At 38.5% G+C, this 17,405-nt stretch overlaps 1 protein-coding gene across 1 annotated transcript in view; it reads right to left on the bottom strand.

Moving 5' to 3' along the window:
- The window catches only part of dscama (Down syndrome cell adhesion molecule a), a 77,499-nt gene that overhangs the window by 29,137 nt on the left and 30,957 nt on the right, over nucleotides 1-17,405 (bottom strand). Inside the window, 8 exon segments of the mRNA XM_042733014.1 lie at nucleotides 5,684-5,887; nucleotides 6,779-6,898; nucleotides 6,992-7,270; nucleotides 7,384-7,620; nucleotides 11,927-12,223; nucleotides 12,298-12,573; nucleotides 12,651-12,929; nucleotides 14,195-14,341. Of these exon segments, the coding sequence (XP_042588948.1) occupies nucleotides 5,684-5,887; nucleotides 6,779-6,898; nucleotides 6,992-7,270; nucleotides 7,384-7,620; nucleotides 11,927-12,223; nucleotides 12,298-12,573; nucleotides 12,651-12,929; nucleotides 14,195-14,341 (1,839 nt within the window).

The raw sequence follows: 17,405 nt of genomic DNA, 5'->3' as shown, positions 1-17,405 counted from the left end.
AAACAACTTAAAGTACTAACGCAAATCATAACACAACACACAACAACATCTTTGTGACAAACCACATCAATCTATTTTGACAAACTTAGTTAATAAAAATCCGAAAACAAAAACTGAATGCATTAGAACTGATTGCACAACATTTTGAAAGAAAAAATTATGTATTCAAATTTTATTACACATACAACTAACTAGAAATCAAAGTAATATACAATCTTCATCTAAAATAAACTAAATGAAATAGAAAAAAATATAAGACAAAGTATTTGGTTTTCTTTGGTTAAGAGAAACTGAATGCATTAGAACTGATTATAAAACATTCTGAAAGGAAATGTAGGAAAATAGTAACTACTATTAAAACTATTAATAGTAATAATAATAATAATAATAATATATGTATATATAAATTATTACAATTGTTTTAATCTATTGACAAATCTATCTATCTATCTATCTATCTATCTATCTATCTATCTATCTATCTATCTATCTATCTATCTATCTATCTATCTATCTATCTACCTATAAAAACTTAGAGTCTGCCACCCCTCCCTCCCACCCACCCACACATCTAGCTGACTGAGAAGCAGAGGGAGTCTGTGGTCTCTGGTTTATATCCAGCCCACAGGGAATCCTGGCTGCTATCCTCACTCACCCCTCCCTCCCTCCCTCCCATGAGAGCCCATGCCTGCATCTCCCTTTCACCTGGACACGTTACCATGCCAACCAGCCCCGGCCTGCCTGCTCTCCCCCAGCTGTAAGAGGGTGCTGTCAATGGAGGACAAGAATAGAACAAACATCCAGAATTGATTTTCAGAGGAGAGCAGTTGCGAGCCTGCATGTTTGTATCATGGATCCGAGCTGAATATCTTTCTCTGGGAGGATGATGACGCTGGTAAACTCTTGATTTTTAAATATAAGAAAAAAATATCAAAAAAATCAAAATAATTATTTAATTAGTTTAAAGAATTGATGTGTATATGGCTGGAGGGGTTGTCAAACTAATCAGTCTAATTAGGTCATGAGGGGTCAGAATTGACAGTTTGCTTTGCACAGCTCTCTGACATTTGACCCCAAACTATCAGTCCACACATAAATCTGTGAATTGGAGACACGTTTGCCGCATGTTGTGCGTAGATACAGTGATATGATCCAGTTTCCCCTGCACAGAAAAAAAAAGTATCTAAAGCAAAAAGAAAAAATAGGGCAGACCGAAGCTAACTGTCTTACTTTTTACATATGAATATATATAAAGTTGTTTCTTAAATTTCACAAAAAAAAAAAAAGAAAAAAAAAAAGGTTACAATGGAATTTGCCATTTAATTTCTAAAACACAAATACCTTCAGTGACAACATGCTCTAGCTGTTACAATGGAAATTGCCATTTAATTTCTAAAACACAAAACAACTCAAAAAAAAAAAAAAAAAAAAAAAAAAAAATCAATCAAACAAACTATTTTTTACAAAAAAAAATAAAATTTATATATATTAATAAAAAAATGATTTTATTAATTAATTATATATATATAGAGCAGCTGTTACTACACAGAGCCGTTGGTAACTGACGTGGATTTACGCAGCTTGTCAGTTAACAACAGCTCTGTGTAGTAACAGCTGCTCTATGTGAAATCACGCACCTGATGGAATTTACCGCTGATTAGAGAACCGGCTTTACTGACGAGATGCACATTAATTATAGGCCGATATTTATCGTGCACCCTTAATATCCACCTTACTTTTCCTGTTAGAGTGGCTGCGGTCATTTGTAAATTGAATGCGTTTGGCTTCCAGTTTCATCCGCTTCCAGCTATTTTTAGCTGTACAAAACAGCTCATTTTGCGATTTGACATTTCAAACTGGTGTGTCTTACCATATTATTTTAATGTATTATCTAAATTAGGAACACACTGGATTGTAGTGCAAACAGTTTTACCATTTATTGCACTTTGTTATTCTTCTCGTTATTTCCCTTCAGCGGCTAATGAACCAGAAGTCTTGCACACATCTCGCAGATGCATAGCGAATGAAATGATTCTCTGATAATTATTTTTCACAACAGTAAAATGGTAGTCCGGCAATTCCATCTGGTAAAGACATTAATCCTTGAAAGACAAGCGATATTAACTTCTCTATTGTTGTTTAGTCATAATACAAGCAGGATGTGATGGTTGGTCGGTATTAGTCCCGCCCTCCTCCACTGTGATTGGTAAGCTCACGAAACAGTGACAGTTTTACCCAAAGTTCAACATTCTTCAACTCTCGGCGCTGAGACAAATAAAAAAAATAAAAAAGCCCGTGCGCTCAGTGTGAAAAAGCCATTCAGCACACTCCTGGCATTTTAAAAAATGTGCCGCTCCCATTGAGAACAACTGAAAAAATACACTAGCCTCGGGGAAAAACGCCTTGGTGGACACACGACCTTATTGCGTTACCTACATTTTATATATTTAATATTTATGATATGAAATTACAATTAATAGAAAATGTATATATAATAAATCTTATGACTATATAGACTGTGACAGCTTGTCGCAACATGACAAAATGATTATGTTTATCATTTGCTTAATTTCTTGGCCCTATAATGCTACAAATGAAGCCGGAACGAGTGAATCTGGAGACAGAGTTTTCCTCCAGTGTAATGTTTCTGCTGTCTTAGTCTCATAGCGACTCCTGGCTCCCCGCAGGCTTTCTGAGGGCACCTATCATCCCCTATCGCATCAGCGCTCAGGGCTGTGTGTGGGGGATGTAGGCCAAGACCCTCCACCTCGCTGGACTGACGGGCAGATTACACGCATGTGTACAGCAGCTCCTGCCCCACGATGCACTGGGGTAAACAGTGAGCTGACTGGTTAAGTGGCTGTGTTCACCACAGCCTGATATCCTCCTTTACTGCACCATTGGGCTTTGCGTGGAGAATGAGCCACATCATGATGCTGACAATGGAAAAGCTCGCGGCCAATCAGAGCGAAAGAGGGGAGGGATCACAGTAGCCACTGATGTGACGCTCCATTATGTCTTGTTATATAGAGAGTTTCATGGGATCATCAGCTTTTTTATCAGCAGGATTTTCTGAACATTGCCCTGTACAATCAAGCAGCAACGTGTCAGCTTTTGTTCATACAGTCTAAGTAGCATATACTAAGACCATATTACTTTTACTATTTCTGCAGTATATAGTACTGTATAACACAGTTAGTTAAGATACATTCACATGCAAATCTTTCAAAATCAACAAATAAATATGAACTTCCTGTTAAGAAGTTAATCTCTTAATTCTGAAAAACAAACTCAAACCTGTTATTGTTTCCTAGCAAATAGATTTAAATATTGAGTAATGCATTGAAGTATTTTCGCAGTTTTCTTTCAGAAGGGTAGAATTCTCTCCTTCTGTTCTGTGGCCACAGGGACACGACCTGAACTCTCAGCGCTGATCACGGCTGACCTTAATGAGCAGCTTGTTTGCGGTAAACTGGAGAGATCACAGTGGACTCTGAAATAAACCTCTCAGGGAGACTCGAGTTACAACAGCGAGCCACAACAACAGAGCCGTGTCTCCGGGAGCAGAGCTCTCCGCACAAACACGACACAGTATTTCACCCGTCAGCCTGATCGATCTCTATGAGAACAGAGCTCTGTGTGTGTGTGTTGTTACACGACATGAGAAAGAGAGCCGCAGAGAGAATAGAGACAGACAGAGAGAGCGAGGGAGGGAGGGAAAGAGGATGAAGAAGAGGTTGTATTGGGCAGAGAGAGCGGCTCTGCAGGGAAGCTCCTGCTGCGTGCTGATAAGAGCAGGGTGTGAAAATAAGCCTCTCTAACATCACACTCTGATCAAATGAGAACGCAGCCACCACCGCATGCAAAGGCAGACAGGGAATAGTCGGATAACCTGACATTAAAACAGTTCATTTAGCTGCTGTGTCACACACTGTAGAAAACGCCGTTAAATCAGATGGATTTTAGCATTTATTTGAGTCACACAATAAGGTGTAAAGATTTTACTACATTTTAAATAAACATACTTGAAGTCAGCATCAAATCGAAATTGACCCAGTTTACCTGGAAAGCATGTTCCAGGTTTTATTATAATAAACCTTAATAAATATAATATAAATCTTATTAATAAATATTTATATTTATATTTTTTATATTTTATTTTGCATTTCAAATTTTAAAAACAAACAAACAAATACACTACTGTACAAAAGTTTGGAGTCAATACAATATTGTTTTAAATAATATAATATAATATAATATAATATAATATAATATAATATTACAGATGATTTACATTTCAAATAAATGCTGTTCTTTTCTTCTTTTGAAATGCATCATGATTTCCACAGTAATATTAAGCAGCACAGCTGTTTTCAACATTAATAATAATAAATGTTTCTTGAGAAAATCAGCATATTAAAATTATTTCTGAAGGATCATGTGACACTGAAGACTGGAGTAATGATTATTAATTATTTATTTCCCTTAAAATATTTAGTTTTTCTCTGAATGCATCACATTGTAAAATGGATGTAAGATGGGTTGTGGACAAGTTTCATGTTGTCTTTAAAATAAACACCACTTTTCCTATTTCTGTTCCTATTATCTTCTTTGGATACTTTGTAATTGAATATCTCTTACACAAGCATCATGAAGAAGAATTTGATGAAATTATAGTCTAATCTAAACTACACTCCCGCCCACCCCCCCTATCCCTTTTAGTTTATATGTGTGGTAACATAACTTAACATGTAACAGAGAGAAACTGAAAAAAGAAAAATGCAAACACACATAAAAAAACACTTAAAGCAAACCCTTTACAAACACCAACACCCACCTGATTCACACAAAAAAACTCCACAAAAGGTTTTTGGCTACTCGTGGATAAACACCCACACGCGTCTGAGGCAGACAAAGAAACTCCACTGCAGAAACCCTACACAATCCACTCTTGTTTAGTTGTAATATTGACAAGAATGTTGCAAAAAAATAATTTCAAGCCTGCACAAATCAAAAAAGGATAAGACACAAAATCAAAAGTCCCACCAATAAGAACATTTGATTGGTTTTGCAAGTGGATCAAGAGTGGCAGTAACCAGAAAACTCTTAGTCTGAACTAAAATAACACTCACTGTGCAAACTTTCTCCACTGTGTCCTTAAAATTGCTGTATGTAAGTTTTTGACTCTACTAAAGCATAAAAATACCATAATATGTTTGCAGATATATTCTTAAACATGCTTGTTAACATACTGTTGCAAAAAAACAATGCTACCAAGTCAGTTATTCTCTTTTGAAAATGTGCATTCCGTCACCTTGTCACACACTCTGTTTTGGTTTGTGAAACCCGCCCAGTGCCCCAAATTGGATCAAAACTCTGTGGCCAGTAACAAGAAGCGTATTTCATGTCATTCTCGCCAAGTCCGCTAATGCACGCTCAGTGAAACTTTCTCAACTGGCAACCTTAAGTACTCAAGTCAAAAGGAGGGGGCAAACAAAAGTGAATTTAGCCTGCACTACCTAGTTACCTCTTGTCAACAAAAATACAGACCTTTGTAACCCCAAGCTTGCTTCAGGTGTATGATTGGACGAAAGGGTCTCAGAACTATGTTTCTTACTTTTCACGTTGAGGTACATGGACGTGAAACGATCATCTTATGTATCTGTACAATATTGTTTCTTACTTTTCACGTTGAGGTACATGGACTTGCTGACATCGGCTCCCACGTCATTGCTGACCTTGCACAGGTAATAACCTGCGTCCTCCTCAAGAACGTGCTTAATCAGCAGTGAGCCATTCCCGAGCAGCTGGACCCTGAAGCCCGAGTTTAGAGCTATGTTTAAAAACTGGCACACCACCACCACCCACAAAAAAAAATGAAGACATCCTCTACAAGAAAATTACAAAAAAACTCAATTAACATCATACTTTTCATTTCTTTTCACCACTGGCAAATTGTTTTAAAATGTAGAAGAGAAATGTTAAGTTCATTCTAATAAAAATAAAAAGCTACAGCATCATTCAATTTTCAGTGAAAATATCTAAATATCCAAGAAAACCTAAACTGCAGAGAATGTATCTATAGAATATAAAGCTTTTTTTAGGATGTTATCCCATATTTCTTTACTATGCAGTTTCATAATTTTTGTGACTCAATTTCAATATCACTTAAAAAATAATGAAGCCTAAGTAAAAAAGCTCACTGGAGACAAGTAAAAGTCACAAGATTAGGCTACAACAGAAAAAAAGATCATAAATGTCAGCGAACAAATTACTTGGACTACTTAAAGCACTGACTACTAAATATTATATTGTATAAAGAAAATGTGCAAAGACTGTTTCACTGTGTAAATTAAAAAAATACATTCTTATTTATTTGAAAAAGTTTATTCAGTCAAAAAGTAAGTGATTTTCTTTCTGATGTCTTGATTTACATCCATTGACACAACTGGCAACCAGAGCTACATGTTTACTAAGTTATTAGAGTAGTTCACCCAAAAATGAAAATTCTATTGATGTTTTCGCAACCTGTATGAGATTCCTTCTGCTGTTGAAGAAAAAAAAATATCTTAAACAATACTAGTAATTCCATATGAAAAATAAATAATTAGGAAAGTGATTTTTGTATACAATATTATTTATTATTATCTTACAAAACTGTGTTTCTCAAGTAAATGTATCTTGTTTTAAGTATGTTTATATATATTTACAAGACAAAATACCAATTAGGAAAGTGATTTTTGTATACAACGTTATAGTTGTCAATGAAGCCATGTACCTTTTGAGTACTTCCACTCAATAGTCGGCCGCGGCTCTCCATCCGCAGAGCAGTTCAAGATGACAGATTTACCGTAGATTCCATCCTGGTCTTGAGGCTGCACTTTGAATCTTGGTGGAACTACAAAAAATCCACAGGTTCATATTCAAGTTCAGTCTTTGTGAACGTTTCTTCTTTGTACTCCCAAAAAGGATGCTAAACATGTAGTCTTACCTCTAACAATGAGCTGACTCTGGTATTTGACGACGGCAGCATCGTTTTGGGCAATGCAAGTATATGTGCCGTTGTGCACTCGCTGGAGGTTGGAGATCCGCAAGGAGCTGGTGAAGTCGATGTTGTCGATGGTCACCCCCAGGCTGGCGTTAATGGGCTTTCCATCCTTCTCCCAGGTGATAGAGATGGGAAGGTCACCTGAGCGCACAACGCAGGGCACGAAGACGCGATGGCCGATGGAATAACGTGGAAATTCGAAAGGCTGGATGAAGGGAGGCACTGACGACAACCAGAGAACATTGGTAAATATTGCTATACCAAATGAACAAGCTAGTATAATGACATCATTTAACTCATTTTACTTCAAAAAAAAATCAATTATACCTACCCACACACATTTATACGGACCCTCTTCTTCAAAAAAAGCTGGGGCTGAACCAGCACATGGCAGCTGTACTCTCCTTCGTCCAGTTCTTTTTGCACATTCAGCAGCTTCAGCGTGCCATTGTTCTCAAACGCCCGCTGACGGTCATTAAAAGGGAGAAGGTTGGAGTTCTTGTACCATTTGATGGAGTAATATGGGTAGCCAATCACTGGGATGTTTTTCATTGGTCGTATGTCAGCAGGACCTTTAGGGTAAAAAAAAAAAAAATACACTTCTCTTTAAAAGAATAAAAAAAAAAAAAAAACAATTAAATTTATAGGAATTTTCGACATTGGGATGAAAATCCAATTTGCAGTAAATGTAGCAAAAAATAATAAAGAAACTGTAGATTTATGGTTTATGGATGAGGGCCTTTTTTTAAGATCAAAGAAACAAAAGACAGAAAGTAAACGTTTAGGATGGTTATTTTGATACTCCCAAATGGCTGGTTTCTCACACATTTCATCTCTTTATGCACCCTTGTGTTATACTGAAGGTGCACTTCAAACCATAATAGTATATTTTAAAAGATAAACTGTACTTGCAGATAAGATAAAATAATTTAAATAAACATTTAATATTTTTCTTTAAAGTACATATTGTTAAAAAAAAAAGCTATTCTGTGTGTGGTCTGCAAACTCTAATTAAAAATAGCGATTAAAAACTAGAAAAGTCAAATGTGAGTTGTGTTTGTCAGTGCAAAAGTGGTGCTAGAGTGTTGTGGGTGGTTGCCAGGTTGTTGCAGAATTAGTAAATCAAGAATTCAAACATTTGTTCTAAAGAAGGGAAAGAAAAAGTTTAATAATGAAGAAGCACACACACACAAAAAAGTAAAATGATCACAAACAAACACTACATACACGTAAGAAGCAATTAGGGTTAAATGCAAAGATGTTAAAATTACTTTTAAGAACTACAGCCCTAAAATCTTAAAAATAACGGTTCCAAAATAGTTTATAAAAAAAAACAATATAAACCCCAACCTTTCGATGAATGAATCAATGAATCAATCAATGAATCAATGAATCAATAAATCTATCTATCTATCTATCTATCCAATCATCTAATCTCTCTATCTATCTATCTATCTATCTATCTATCTATCCTCCTATATATCCATCCATCATCCATCAATCACAGTCATTCATCCATCCATCCATCCATCCATCCCTCCATCCACTACAGCCGCTTTTCCACCAAAATTACAGAGATGGTCCTCACTGCACAATACAAGATCCAGGGTGCGTGGTTGGATCCAGATCCAACTCCTCCCTCCTTACATACCTAAACCTAAACATACACAAATCCAAATATTAGAAGAGAATCCAACCAAACAACCCACACTGGATCTTGTGTTCTGCAGTAAGCGGCTATTGAAATTACTTCGAACAATTTGTCCCAGGAACTTTTTTCCCCCAGACCTGTTGCTGTCTGCGTTTCCATCGCGTCTAAAGTATAGCGAAGAATAGGCAAATAGTCTGGTGACAGAGGTCTGCACATGTTTCTCAATACCAAGTATGCAAATTTCGGACTTGCGTCCTCAGTAGTTCAGACTTCGCAAGTTTGACTTGGGAGTGTGAACTCCCGAGAATGAGACGACGCAAGTCTGGTAATTCTGCAAATGGAACAGCAGTGTACTTGATAACGTTAGTCAGCTCACCTTGGCTATTGCAATTTCCTCACTGTATTTACAATAAGACAAATATGATATCAAACACCACTGTCTCTTTTCGTTTTCATTTAGACATATTAATAGCCGCAGAAATGTAGTTCAGGGAATGTACATACAATACAATGAAGCAAAATATTATATCAAACATTGCCTCTTTTCATTTTCATTTTAACATATTAATAGATTTATAGAATAATAGAATTAAGACCAAAGATTACCTGTTAGACAAATAATGTCTTATGTTTAACCACTACAGAGACATCAGAGCCAGTGGCAAATGTCATAAGGACAAGCCGAGTTGAGGCTGCTCTCCTTGGGAAACATGAGTACTGAGTGTCACGGTCTGGTAAGAGAGCACCGTAGGAAAACAAGGTCTGGGTCCAAATGCAGGTAAGAACTCTTTAATAAACAGAAAAGGCCAAAAAGGCAAAACAAAACAGGTTCAGGAACGATTACAGCTTGACTACATCACATACATAGAACTAGAAATACAATTAACAATTCAGTCAGACAGTGTGGTGGGAGTGTGGTGTATTTATAGTCCAAGACAATGAGGAACAGCTGTGTAGAATTAAAAAAAAGTCTTCTGAAAAAATAATACAACAGTAATAATTATACAACATGTGTATGGAGTTTGGGGGATGGAGTCCGGGAGATGGCGACCTCTGGTGGAGAGAGGGAGAAACTCAGGGCCCGGACTCATGACAGAACCCCCTCTCCAAGGAACAGCTTCCAGACATTCTGAAGAACCCAGCCAGGGGGACAGCAGAGCGGGGGCAGAGTAGGGGGAGGGATGGGGGTTACAGGTCCGTGTGCTGGAGGGGGACCTGGGGACTGAGGCAGAGCCAGCAGGATGGGGACCCAGGGCAGAACCAGCGGTGTGTGTGTAGCTGCCACCTTGGAACGGGCAATGGCTGGCTCCGCCGCTTTGGGAGCCCCATAGACGAACACTGCCACTTTGGGAAAACCAGAAATTAGCCCCACCGCCTCTGAGGGATCATCAGCGGGCTCCACTGCTTTGGGAAGGCCAGAAGTGAGCCTCGCCGCCTCAGAGGAAATCCGACACCTCACCCCCACATCAAACAAAAGCGGACACTGCCGCCTCTGGAGCTTTCTGAGCGGACACCACTGCCTCTGGAGCTTTCTGAGTGGACACTGCCGCCTCTGGAGCTTTCTGAGCGGACACCGCCTTCTCGGGGGAACCGTGAGCAGACACCGCCTTCTCGGGGGAACCGTGAGCGGACGCCGCTGCCTCGGGGGAACCGTAAGCGGATACCGCCACCTCATGAGGATCGTGAGCAGGCGCCGACACTTCTGGAGCCTTGTGAGCGGGTGCTGCCGCCTGTGAATCCGCTGCCTCGGAGGGATAATCAGCGGGCTCCACCGCTTCCTGAAGGCCGGAAGCGAGTCCTACCGACTCGGAGGGATCATCAGCGGACTCCGCCGCTTCGTGAAGACCCAAAGCGAGCCCTGTTACCTCGGAGGGAACATCAGGGGGCTTCACCGCTTCATGAAGGCCGGAAGCAAGCCCCCGCCGCCTCGCAGGGAACATCAGTGGGCTCCGCCACTTTGTGAAGGCCAGAAGCAAGCCCCGCCGCCATGGAGGGATCACTAGCGGCCACCACCACCTCAGAAGCCTTGCGAGCTGACCACGCTGCTCGCACCGACATCAGCGAGGATTCCTGCATTTCCTGATTGCATGGAGCTCACGTCTCCGAAATCGGCGAAGCACATTTTCAAATAGATGCTGTCTTTATAAATAAACCACAGATTTGAGTTTTAAACAACTACATTCTCGTGTAAAAATACTTTTAAAACTACATTTCATGACACAATAACAGTAATATTTAAAAAAAATGTGCAAATAAATGGTGGTTGAAATACAATGCTGCGTGAACTCAACTAATCAGCATGTTCAGTGCCCAAGTCCCACCGCCGAAAGTTCCGCACCTTTGAAAAGCAGGGACTTTCTGAGGGGCAAATTTTTACCAGGAACTTTATTTAGATCCTGGTTTCTGTGGTGGAAACACAGAGTACCGGCTCAAAGTCCCTAGTTCCTGGGGAAAGTTCCTGCGGTAGAAACGGGGCTTACGTCATTTAAAGCTAATGTCCCCAAAGCACTTTTCAATGAATATGCTTAAATTTTATGTGGGTACATTAACAACAAAGATGTACTTAACACGAAAAATGGCTTCCTTTGCGTTTTTGAACAGTTTTATGTACAGACGTCAGTGCTGTCAAAATGGTCCCCATTCACATGGATCTGCGAAAATGACTAAAAATGCCGAATATGCATGCCAGGCCAGTAGTTGGCGATGTCAGTTGAAACACTATGTGCCTGCACAATAATGGTATAATTTTCAAAAACTTGCACCTTGAAACCTTTTTTAAAAAGTTTGCATTTTCAGGTCCCCAAAACGCAATTGTTGTGTAAATGAACAGCCAAAGCACATAAAAAAAATTTAATTGAAGACTGTGTTTTGTAAACGGCCCCTCTTAGTATGAAGAATATCTTAATAACCTGAAGAACCTTTTTTCACTATTAAATAACCTTCTATAAAGAGTTCAATGGATGTTAAAGTTTCTTCATGGAACCACTGATGCTAATAAACAACCTTTATATTTAAGGGGGTGGTTGGAAACCCACAGAAGAAAACAAATAAACATCAATCCATATGAAAGAGTGAACATGACCGAAAAAAGCAATAAAAGCTCAGAAAGCTCAAAAGAAAAAAAAAATAAGAACGGATGTTAGTCAGGCCCTCGTCTCACGTATGAACTTGAGATGAGCAGAATTAAATATATGTGTGTGTTTTTGAGGAGCTGATCTGACAAGCACCTCTTACGTTTATTCGAGCCTGGTAGGAGACCGTCCCCGCCGAGTTGTTACAGGTGCAGCGATAGACCCCACTGTCCCGGACCTGGGTGTGGGAGACATTCAGGTAGCTGACCACGTTCCCCTCTGCCGTTATGCTGTGACCGATGCGGTGCCGACTGTCCTTCGTGACAACGTCATCATCCAACGTCCAGGTGACGGCAGGCTGTGGAGTTCCCTTGACGTGACACATCAGGGAGACAAACTCATTCGGACCAACAACTTTCTCACTGAAGGCGGACAGGATCTTAGGGGTTCCATCTGCAGACAGAGATGTTTTTGTTAAGTTTTAGAAATAAAAGGTACCAAAATTAAAAGGACGGGATGGTGCTGACCTTCTAAAATGACTTGCACAAAATCCTGAGCTGACATTTTAGCCTTCCTGGCGAAGCACTGGTATACTCCTCCATCGCTCTTCGCCATCCCGTCCATCACAAGGTACTCCTTATTGATCCCGTTCATCTGCACATTGGTGCCGGTGTTGATCTTGTCGCCATTGCGGTACCACGAGAGCTCGTACTCGTCCGAGCCAGTAACGCTGCAGGTTAGTGACACTTGGCTACCCACACTGCCTTTCACCTTTCGCGGACTGGCCACCACTTTAAGAGGTTCTGGAACAACACAGTGATATTATTTAGATATTTAGACATCAATAAAAAAAATAAGGCAGGAGAAACCTGATATATACCTTTTACCGTGAGACGACCTATGACCTCTGCGTTTCCATAGCTGTTCCACACTTCACACATGTAGCTGCCTGTGTCACTGGGCTGGGTTCTCTCGATCAGCAGGCCCGTTACACTCTGACGGAAACGGGAGTCTGATTCTAGCGGTCTGTTGTTTTTCAGCCAACGGTATTTTGGTGCCGGGTGTCCAGAGGCCTTGCATGGGAGCTCCACTCTGTGGGATGCCATGACCTCCCGCTTCTCGAACCCATCGAGGATCGCAGGCGCAGAGTTTGTAGGATCTATAAACAAGAAAAATCTTTTATAATTTAATTAAATCTATCCTTCCATTCATCCATCCATACATCAGTTCATCTGTTTATGTTTATCCATCCATCCATCCACCCACCCATCAGTTCATCTATTTATCGGTTTATCCATCCATCCACCCATCCATCAGTTCATCTATTTATCTATTTATCCATCCATCCATCCATCCATCAGTTCATCTATTTATCTGTTTATCCATCCATCCATCCATTTAACTATTTATCCATTTATCTATCTATCTATTCATCTGTCCATCCATCCATCTATCCATCCATCAGTTCATCTATTTATCTATTAATCCATCTACCTATTCATCTGTCCATCCATCCATCCATCAGTTCATCTATTTATCTATTAATCCATCTACCTATTCATCTGTCCATCCATCCATTCATCAGTTCATCTATTTACCCATCAATCCATCTATCCATCCATCCATTCATCAGTTCATCTATTTATCTATTTATCTATCCATCCATCTATCTATTCAACTGTTCATCCATCCATCAGTTCATCTATTTATCTGTTTATCCATCCATCCATCAGTTCATCTATTTATCTATCCATCCATCTATCTATTCAACTGTTCATCCATCTATCCATCCATCCATCCATCCATCCATCCACCCATCCACCAGTTCATCTATTTATCTGTTTATCCATCCATCCATCCATCCATCCATCCATCCATCCATCCATCAGTTCATCTATTTATCTGTTTATCCATCCATCCATCCATCCATTTATCTGTCCATCCATCCATCCTTTCATCAATTTATCTGTTTATCCATCCATCCAACCATCTATCTATTCATCTGTCATCCATCCATTCGTCCATTCATCCATCCGTCTATCCATCCATCATCCATCCATCCATCCACCCATCTATCCACCAGTCTAAATGGAGAATTGTCAGGCTTACATTCCCAAAATCTGTGAAAATCTGGTGAAAATTGTAAATCACAAACTTACAATCTTTAGCTATAGCTCAACTAGAAGAGCATGACTGTAAGTTTGATCCCAAGATGATCTGTAAGTCACTTTGGATTAAAGTTTTTAGAAATTTTTGGACTCATTTTAAACATTATATTACATATATCTAATTTTTGTAAAGTTTACTTATAATTTCTCTGTTAACATTAGCTTTAACACTGAAACTTTAGAGCAACAGGAATGATTAATTTCTCATCTGACTGACTAATAATATATCATTATCATTATCATATATCACTTTTACCTGGCACAAATAGGCGTGCACTGTTGCTCTGTCTGGTCTCAGATGTGTAGCGATGTCTCGTCATGCAGCGGTAGTTGAATAATTCGTCCTCCTTCTGCACATCCAAGATGTACAGGGCCCCCGTGGACGTTATGAGAAATCGAGCCCCTAAAAACACAAAATACGATATAATTAGGGTGAGGTAAAACTCTTTGTAAACTTTAATTAATTGGTGAGCGTTAAACACCGTTAATCAGTAGCATCTGTATGTCATAATGAGACATTATCATGGTTAACAGGATCTTGTTTTTCTTATCAGCCTCAGTAGGAACTCTCCGATTTAGTGCAGCTATTCCTGCTGGTCACGTGCAGTTTTGATAGGCCTGCCGCTCATATACCAGTAAGTACTGATTTCATGCTAATGGTTTGATAACACAGAATATGCAGGTCATAAAACTTTATGAGGAATAATGTCTGCCAGGGCCGCCACACGCTCTGCCATGCCTCTCAGAGGAGACGTCTATGTCAGATTTGATTGAGAATGCCATTTGCTCTCCTTTCGACGCAATGACTAAAACGGAGGGGTGGAATTTGTCTCACTTCCTGTAACAAGAACATATAGCACAGGCCTCAAAGAAGAAGGTAATTCCACTATGTCATTTAAAGCTAGAGAAATACTCCGTTTTCAAGAATTCCCACACTTCTGAAGAGAAATGGTTTATTAGAGTGTAAAGAGTGAATTTACATGCCAAATAATTTTTTTTAGTAAGGGAATGAAACTTTACAAAACGTTTTAAGACCCACAAAATACACAAAATTATTATTATTATTTTTTTTTCGAGATTTATTTTTTGCAATCATATTTTAAGCGATATAACCATTAAAAAAATGCTAATAAAATGTTTTGTGTTCGGGTCATTTTGGACCCGAGTTTGTATGTTGTACCATTAGGTATCAATAATACTTTTTATAAAATTATCTACAAAAGTTATATTAGTTAAAAAAACAACAACAACAACAACATATATTTAGCTTTTCCCCATATCTCACACACTTTTGGGACTGAATTTTGTTGATTAACATGAATTTCTGTGCCTATTGAGGAACTATGGCAGCATGAAAAATATATATCTTTTTTATCTGTAAGTGAACGTTTATGCAAGTAAAATTAATTTATTTAGTTTGAAACTTATATTAATATAAACTTATATCAGTGTTGTTTTATTAGAAATAAATATGTAGGCTTCATAAATTTGGACTGTTTTTGAGGAATCATGAGTTATAAACTCAAATTAATTTAATGAAAATTCCATTCATTCCAGTGAGGTTAATACTGGTATTTCTCACATTATAGGTTCTTATAAATTTCATACAATTACATAATATACTCTAATGAAATTTCTTACAAATAAATGTCATATATTTTAATATACTTTTTCATTCACTGTACAGAAAAACAAAACCAGGAACACGCTGTACGGTAGAAAGACTGGCTTGGAACAACATGAAAGTGCGTAAATGATCATTTTAATTTTTGGGTGAACTGTTTCTGTACACAAGCCTTAAAGACCAGCTACAAGGATGCTTCCCTCTAGATTACAAATATTCAGATGCCCCTGTGAGTTGATCCTGATGCTCTTGTCCTCCTGTGGGCTTTGTCTGGGCTATTTTCCAACAGAAGCTCTACATAGCCTCTCTATGTGTGCATTTATGTGTATGCGAGTCTGTTACTTGTCTGTGCGATAAATCAAGTACCATAAATAAACAGTTTAGCAATGAATAAAAGAAGCTACAGTGAGCCAAAAGGCAAGATGCAGGTATTGTGAGTTCTGACCCAGTTAGAGACGACACACCGCAGATCTGAGGTCCTGCAGGCATTGCCAGTCATGGACTTAATGTGGAGTGTGACGAGCTACAATTTACACAGCGAGTGGGTGGAGAAAGAGAGAGAGAGAGAGGGGGAGAGAGAGAGAGAGAGAGAGAGAGAGAATGTGTTCATTTTGTCCAAGCAAAGATTAATGAGCTGTCTGATTTTTAAACCACTAGCATGAGGAAATAAGGATCTAAATTTAAAATTAGTTTATTAAATTAGTCAGATGTACTTTAGAGTAATTTTTTCAATGTTGTTTGACTTTATATATATATATAGTATGTATGTATATATATATGCACACTTTTTAAAATGAATGGAAAAATACAGTATTTAAATAAAATAATATTTTATAAATAAATTAAAATAAAATTAGAAATGTGTAGTTATTTGCTTATTATTATAAATACATACATACATACAATTATTTTTATTAATTATAATGTTTAATTTATAATATATAATTAATACTTCATAAAAATTCAGAAATTATAATTAAAACATTTTATAAATTATAAAAATTATAAATTATAATTATGATCATATGTATAATATTATTTGAGAATAAGAAACTGTAAATACTAAGAAACCCGATCACGTCACAATCTGCAATCGTTGTCTCATTTTTCCCATCCCTTCCATCCGAATCCAGCAAGACGCATCACATTGCAGAGATATGCGAGGTACTTGTTTATCCGTTCCTTTGCATGCGGGCAGTGCTGGTATAAGACAGCTTGTCTCCAGTGACAAAAGGAAAATAACTGTGTGTATGTGTGCCGACTACAGCAGACACACACACACACACACAAAAACACGTGTCTCTGTCAGAGCCCGTCTCTGCAGCTATCTCCCATTTACTCAACATACACTTCAGCAGGAGCAAATTACATTTCTACAAAAAGTCACACTTAATGTGCTGCTGTATTTGTCTTGAGAATGAGGAGAAGACGTTTCAGGTTATTTAGAATGAGATTATTAACTCAGTAGCACTGCTATCCCGTGCCATTTTGTATTTGAGATGGTGCAACGAAAGGCCAAGCGTCGAGGACGAATATACTTACAGAAGAGCCGATAGGGAGCCGTGTGCCCCAGTTTCTTAATCTGATAGCTGGAGCTCTTGAGGTGCTTTAACTGTGTCGAAATGACAGGTAACTGGTTTCCTTTCTCTTCCTGTAAAGCCGATTTCTCAGTTTCTCCCTCTAGCAATCTCACATTTTTTCACCTCTCCTTTAAACACAGTAGCAAACCCAGGCCAAACAAAGCTCTAATGCATATCCCACAATACAGTTTCAACCCTTTTCTTTACACTCTGGAGTCATATAGTCCAAACTAGTCTTACATAAAACTTGTTAAAAATCTTAA

Source organism: Cyprinus carpio, chromosome B10 (assembly GCF_018340385.1).
Source record: "Cyprinus carpio isolate SPL01 chromosome B10, ASM1834038v1, whole genome shotgun sequence".
Lineage (NCBI taxonomy): Eukaryota > Metazoa > Chordata > Actinopteri > Cypriniformes > Cyprinidae > Cyprinus > Cyprinus carpio.
Note: the sequence above shows the minus strand (reverse complement) of the source record. Positions and strands in the feature narration are given on the sequence as shown.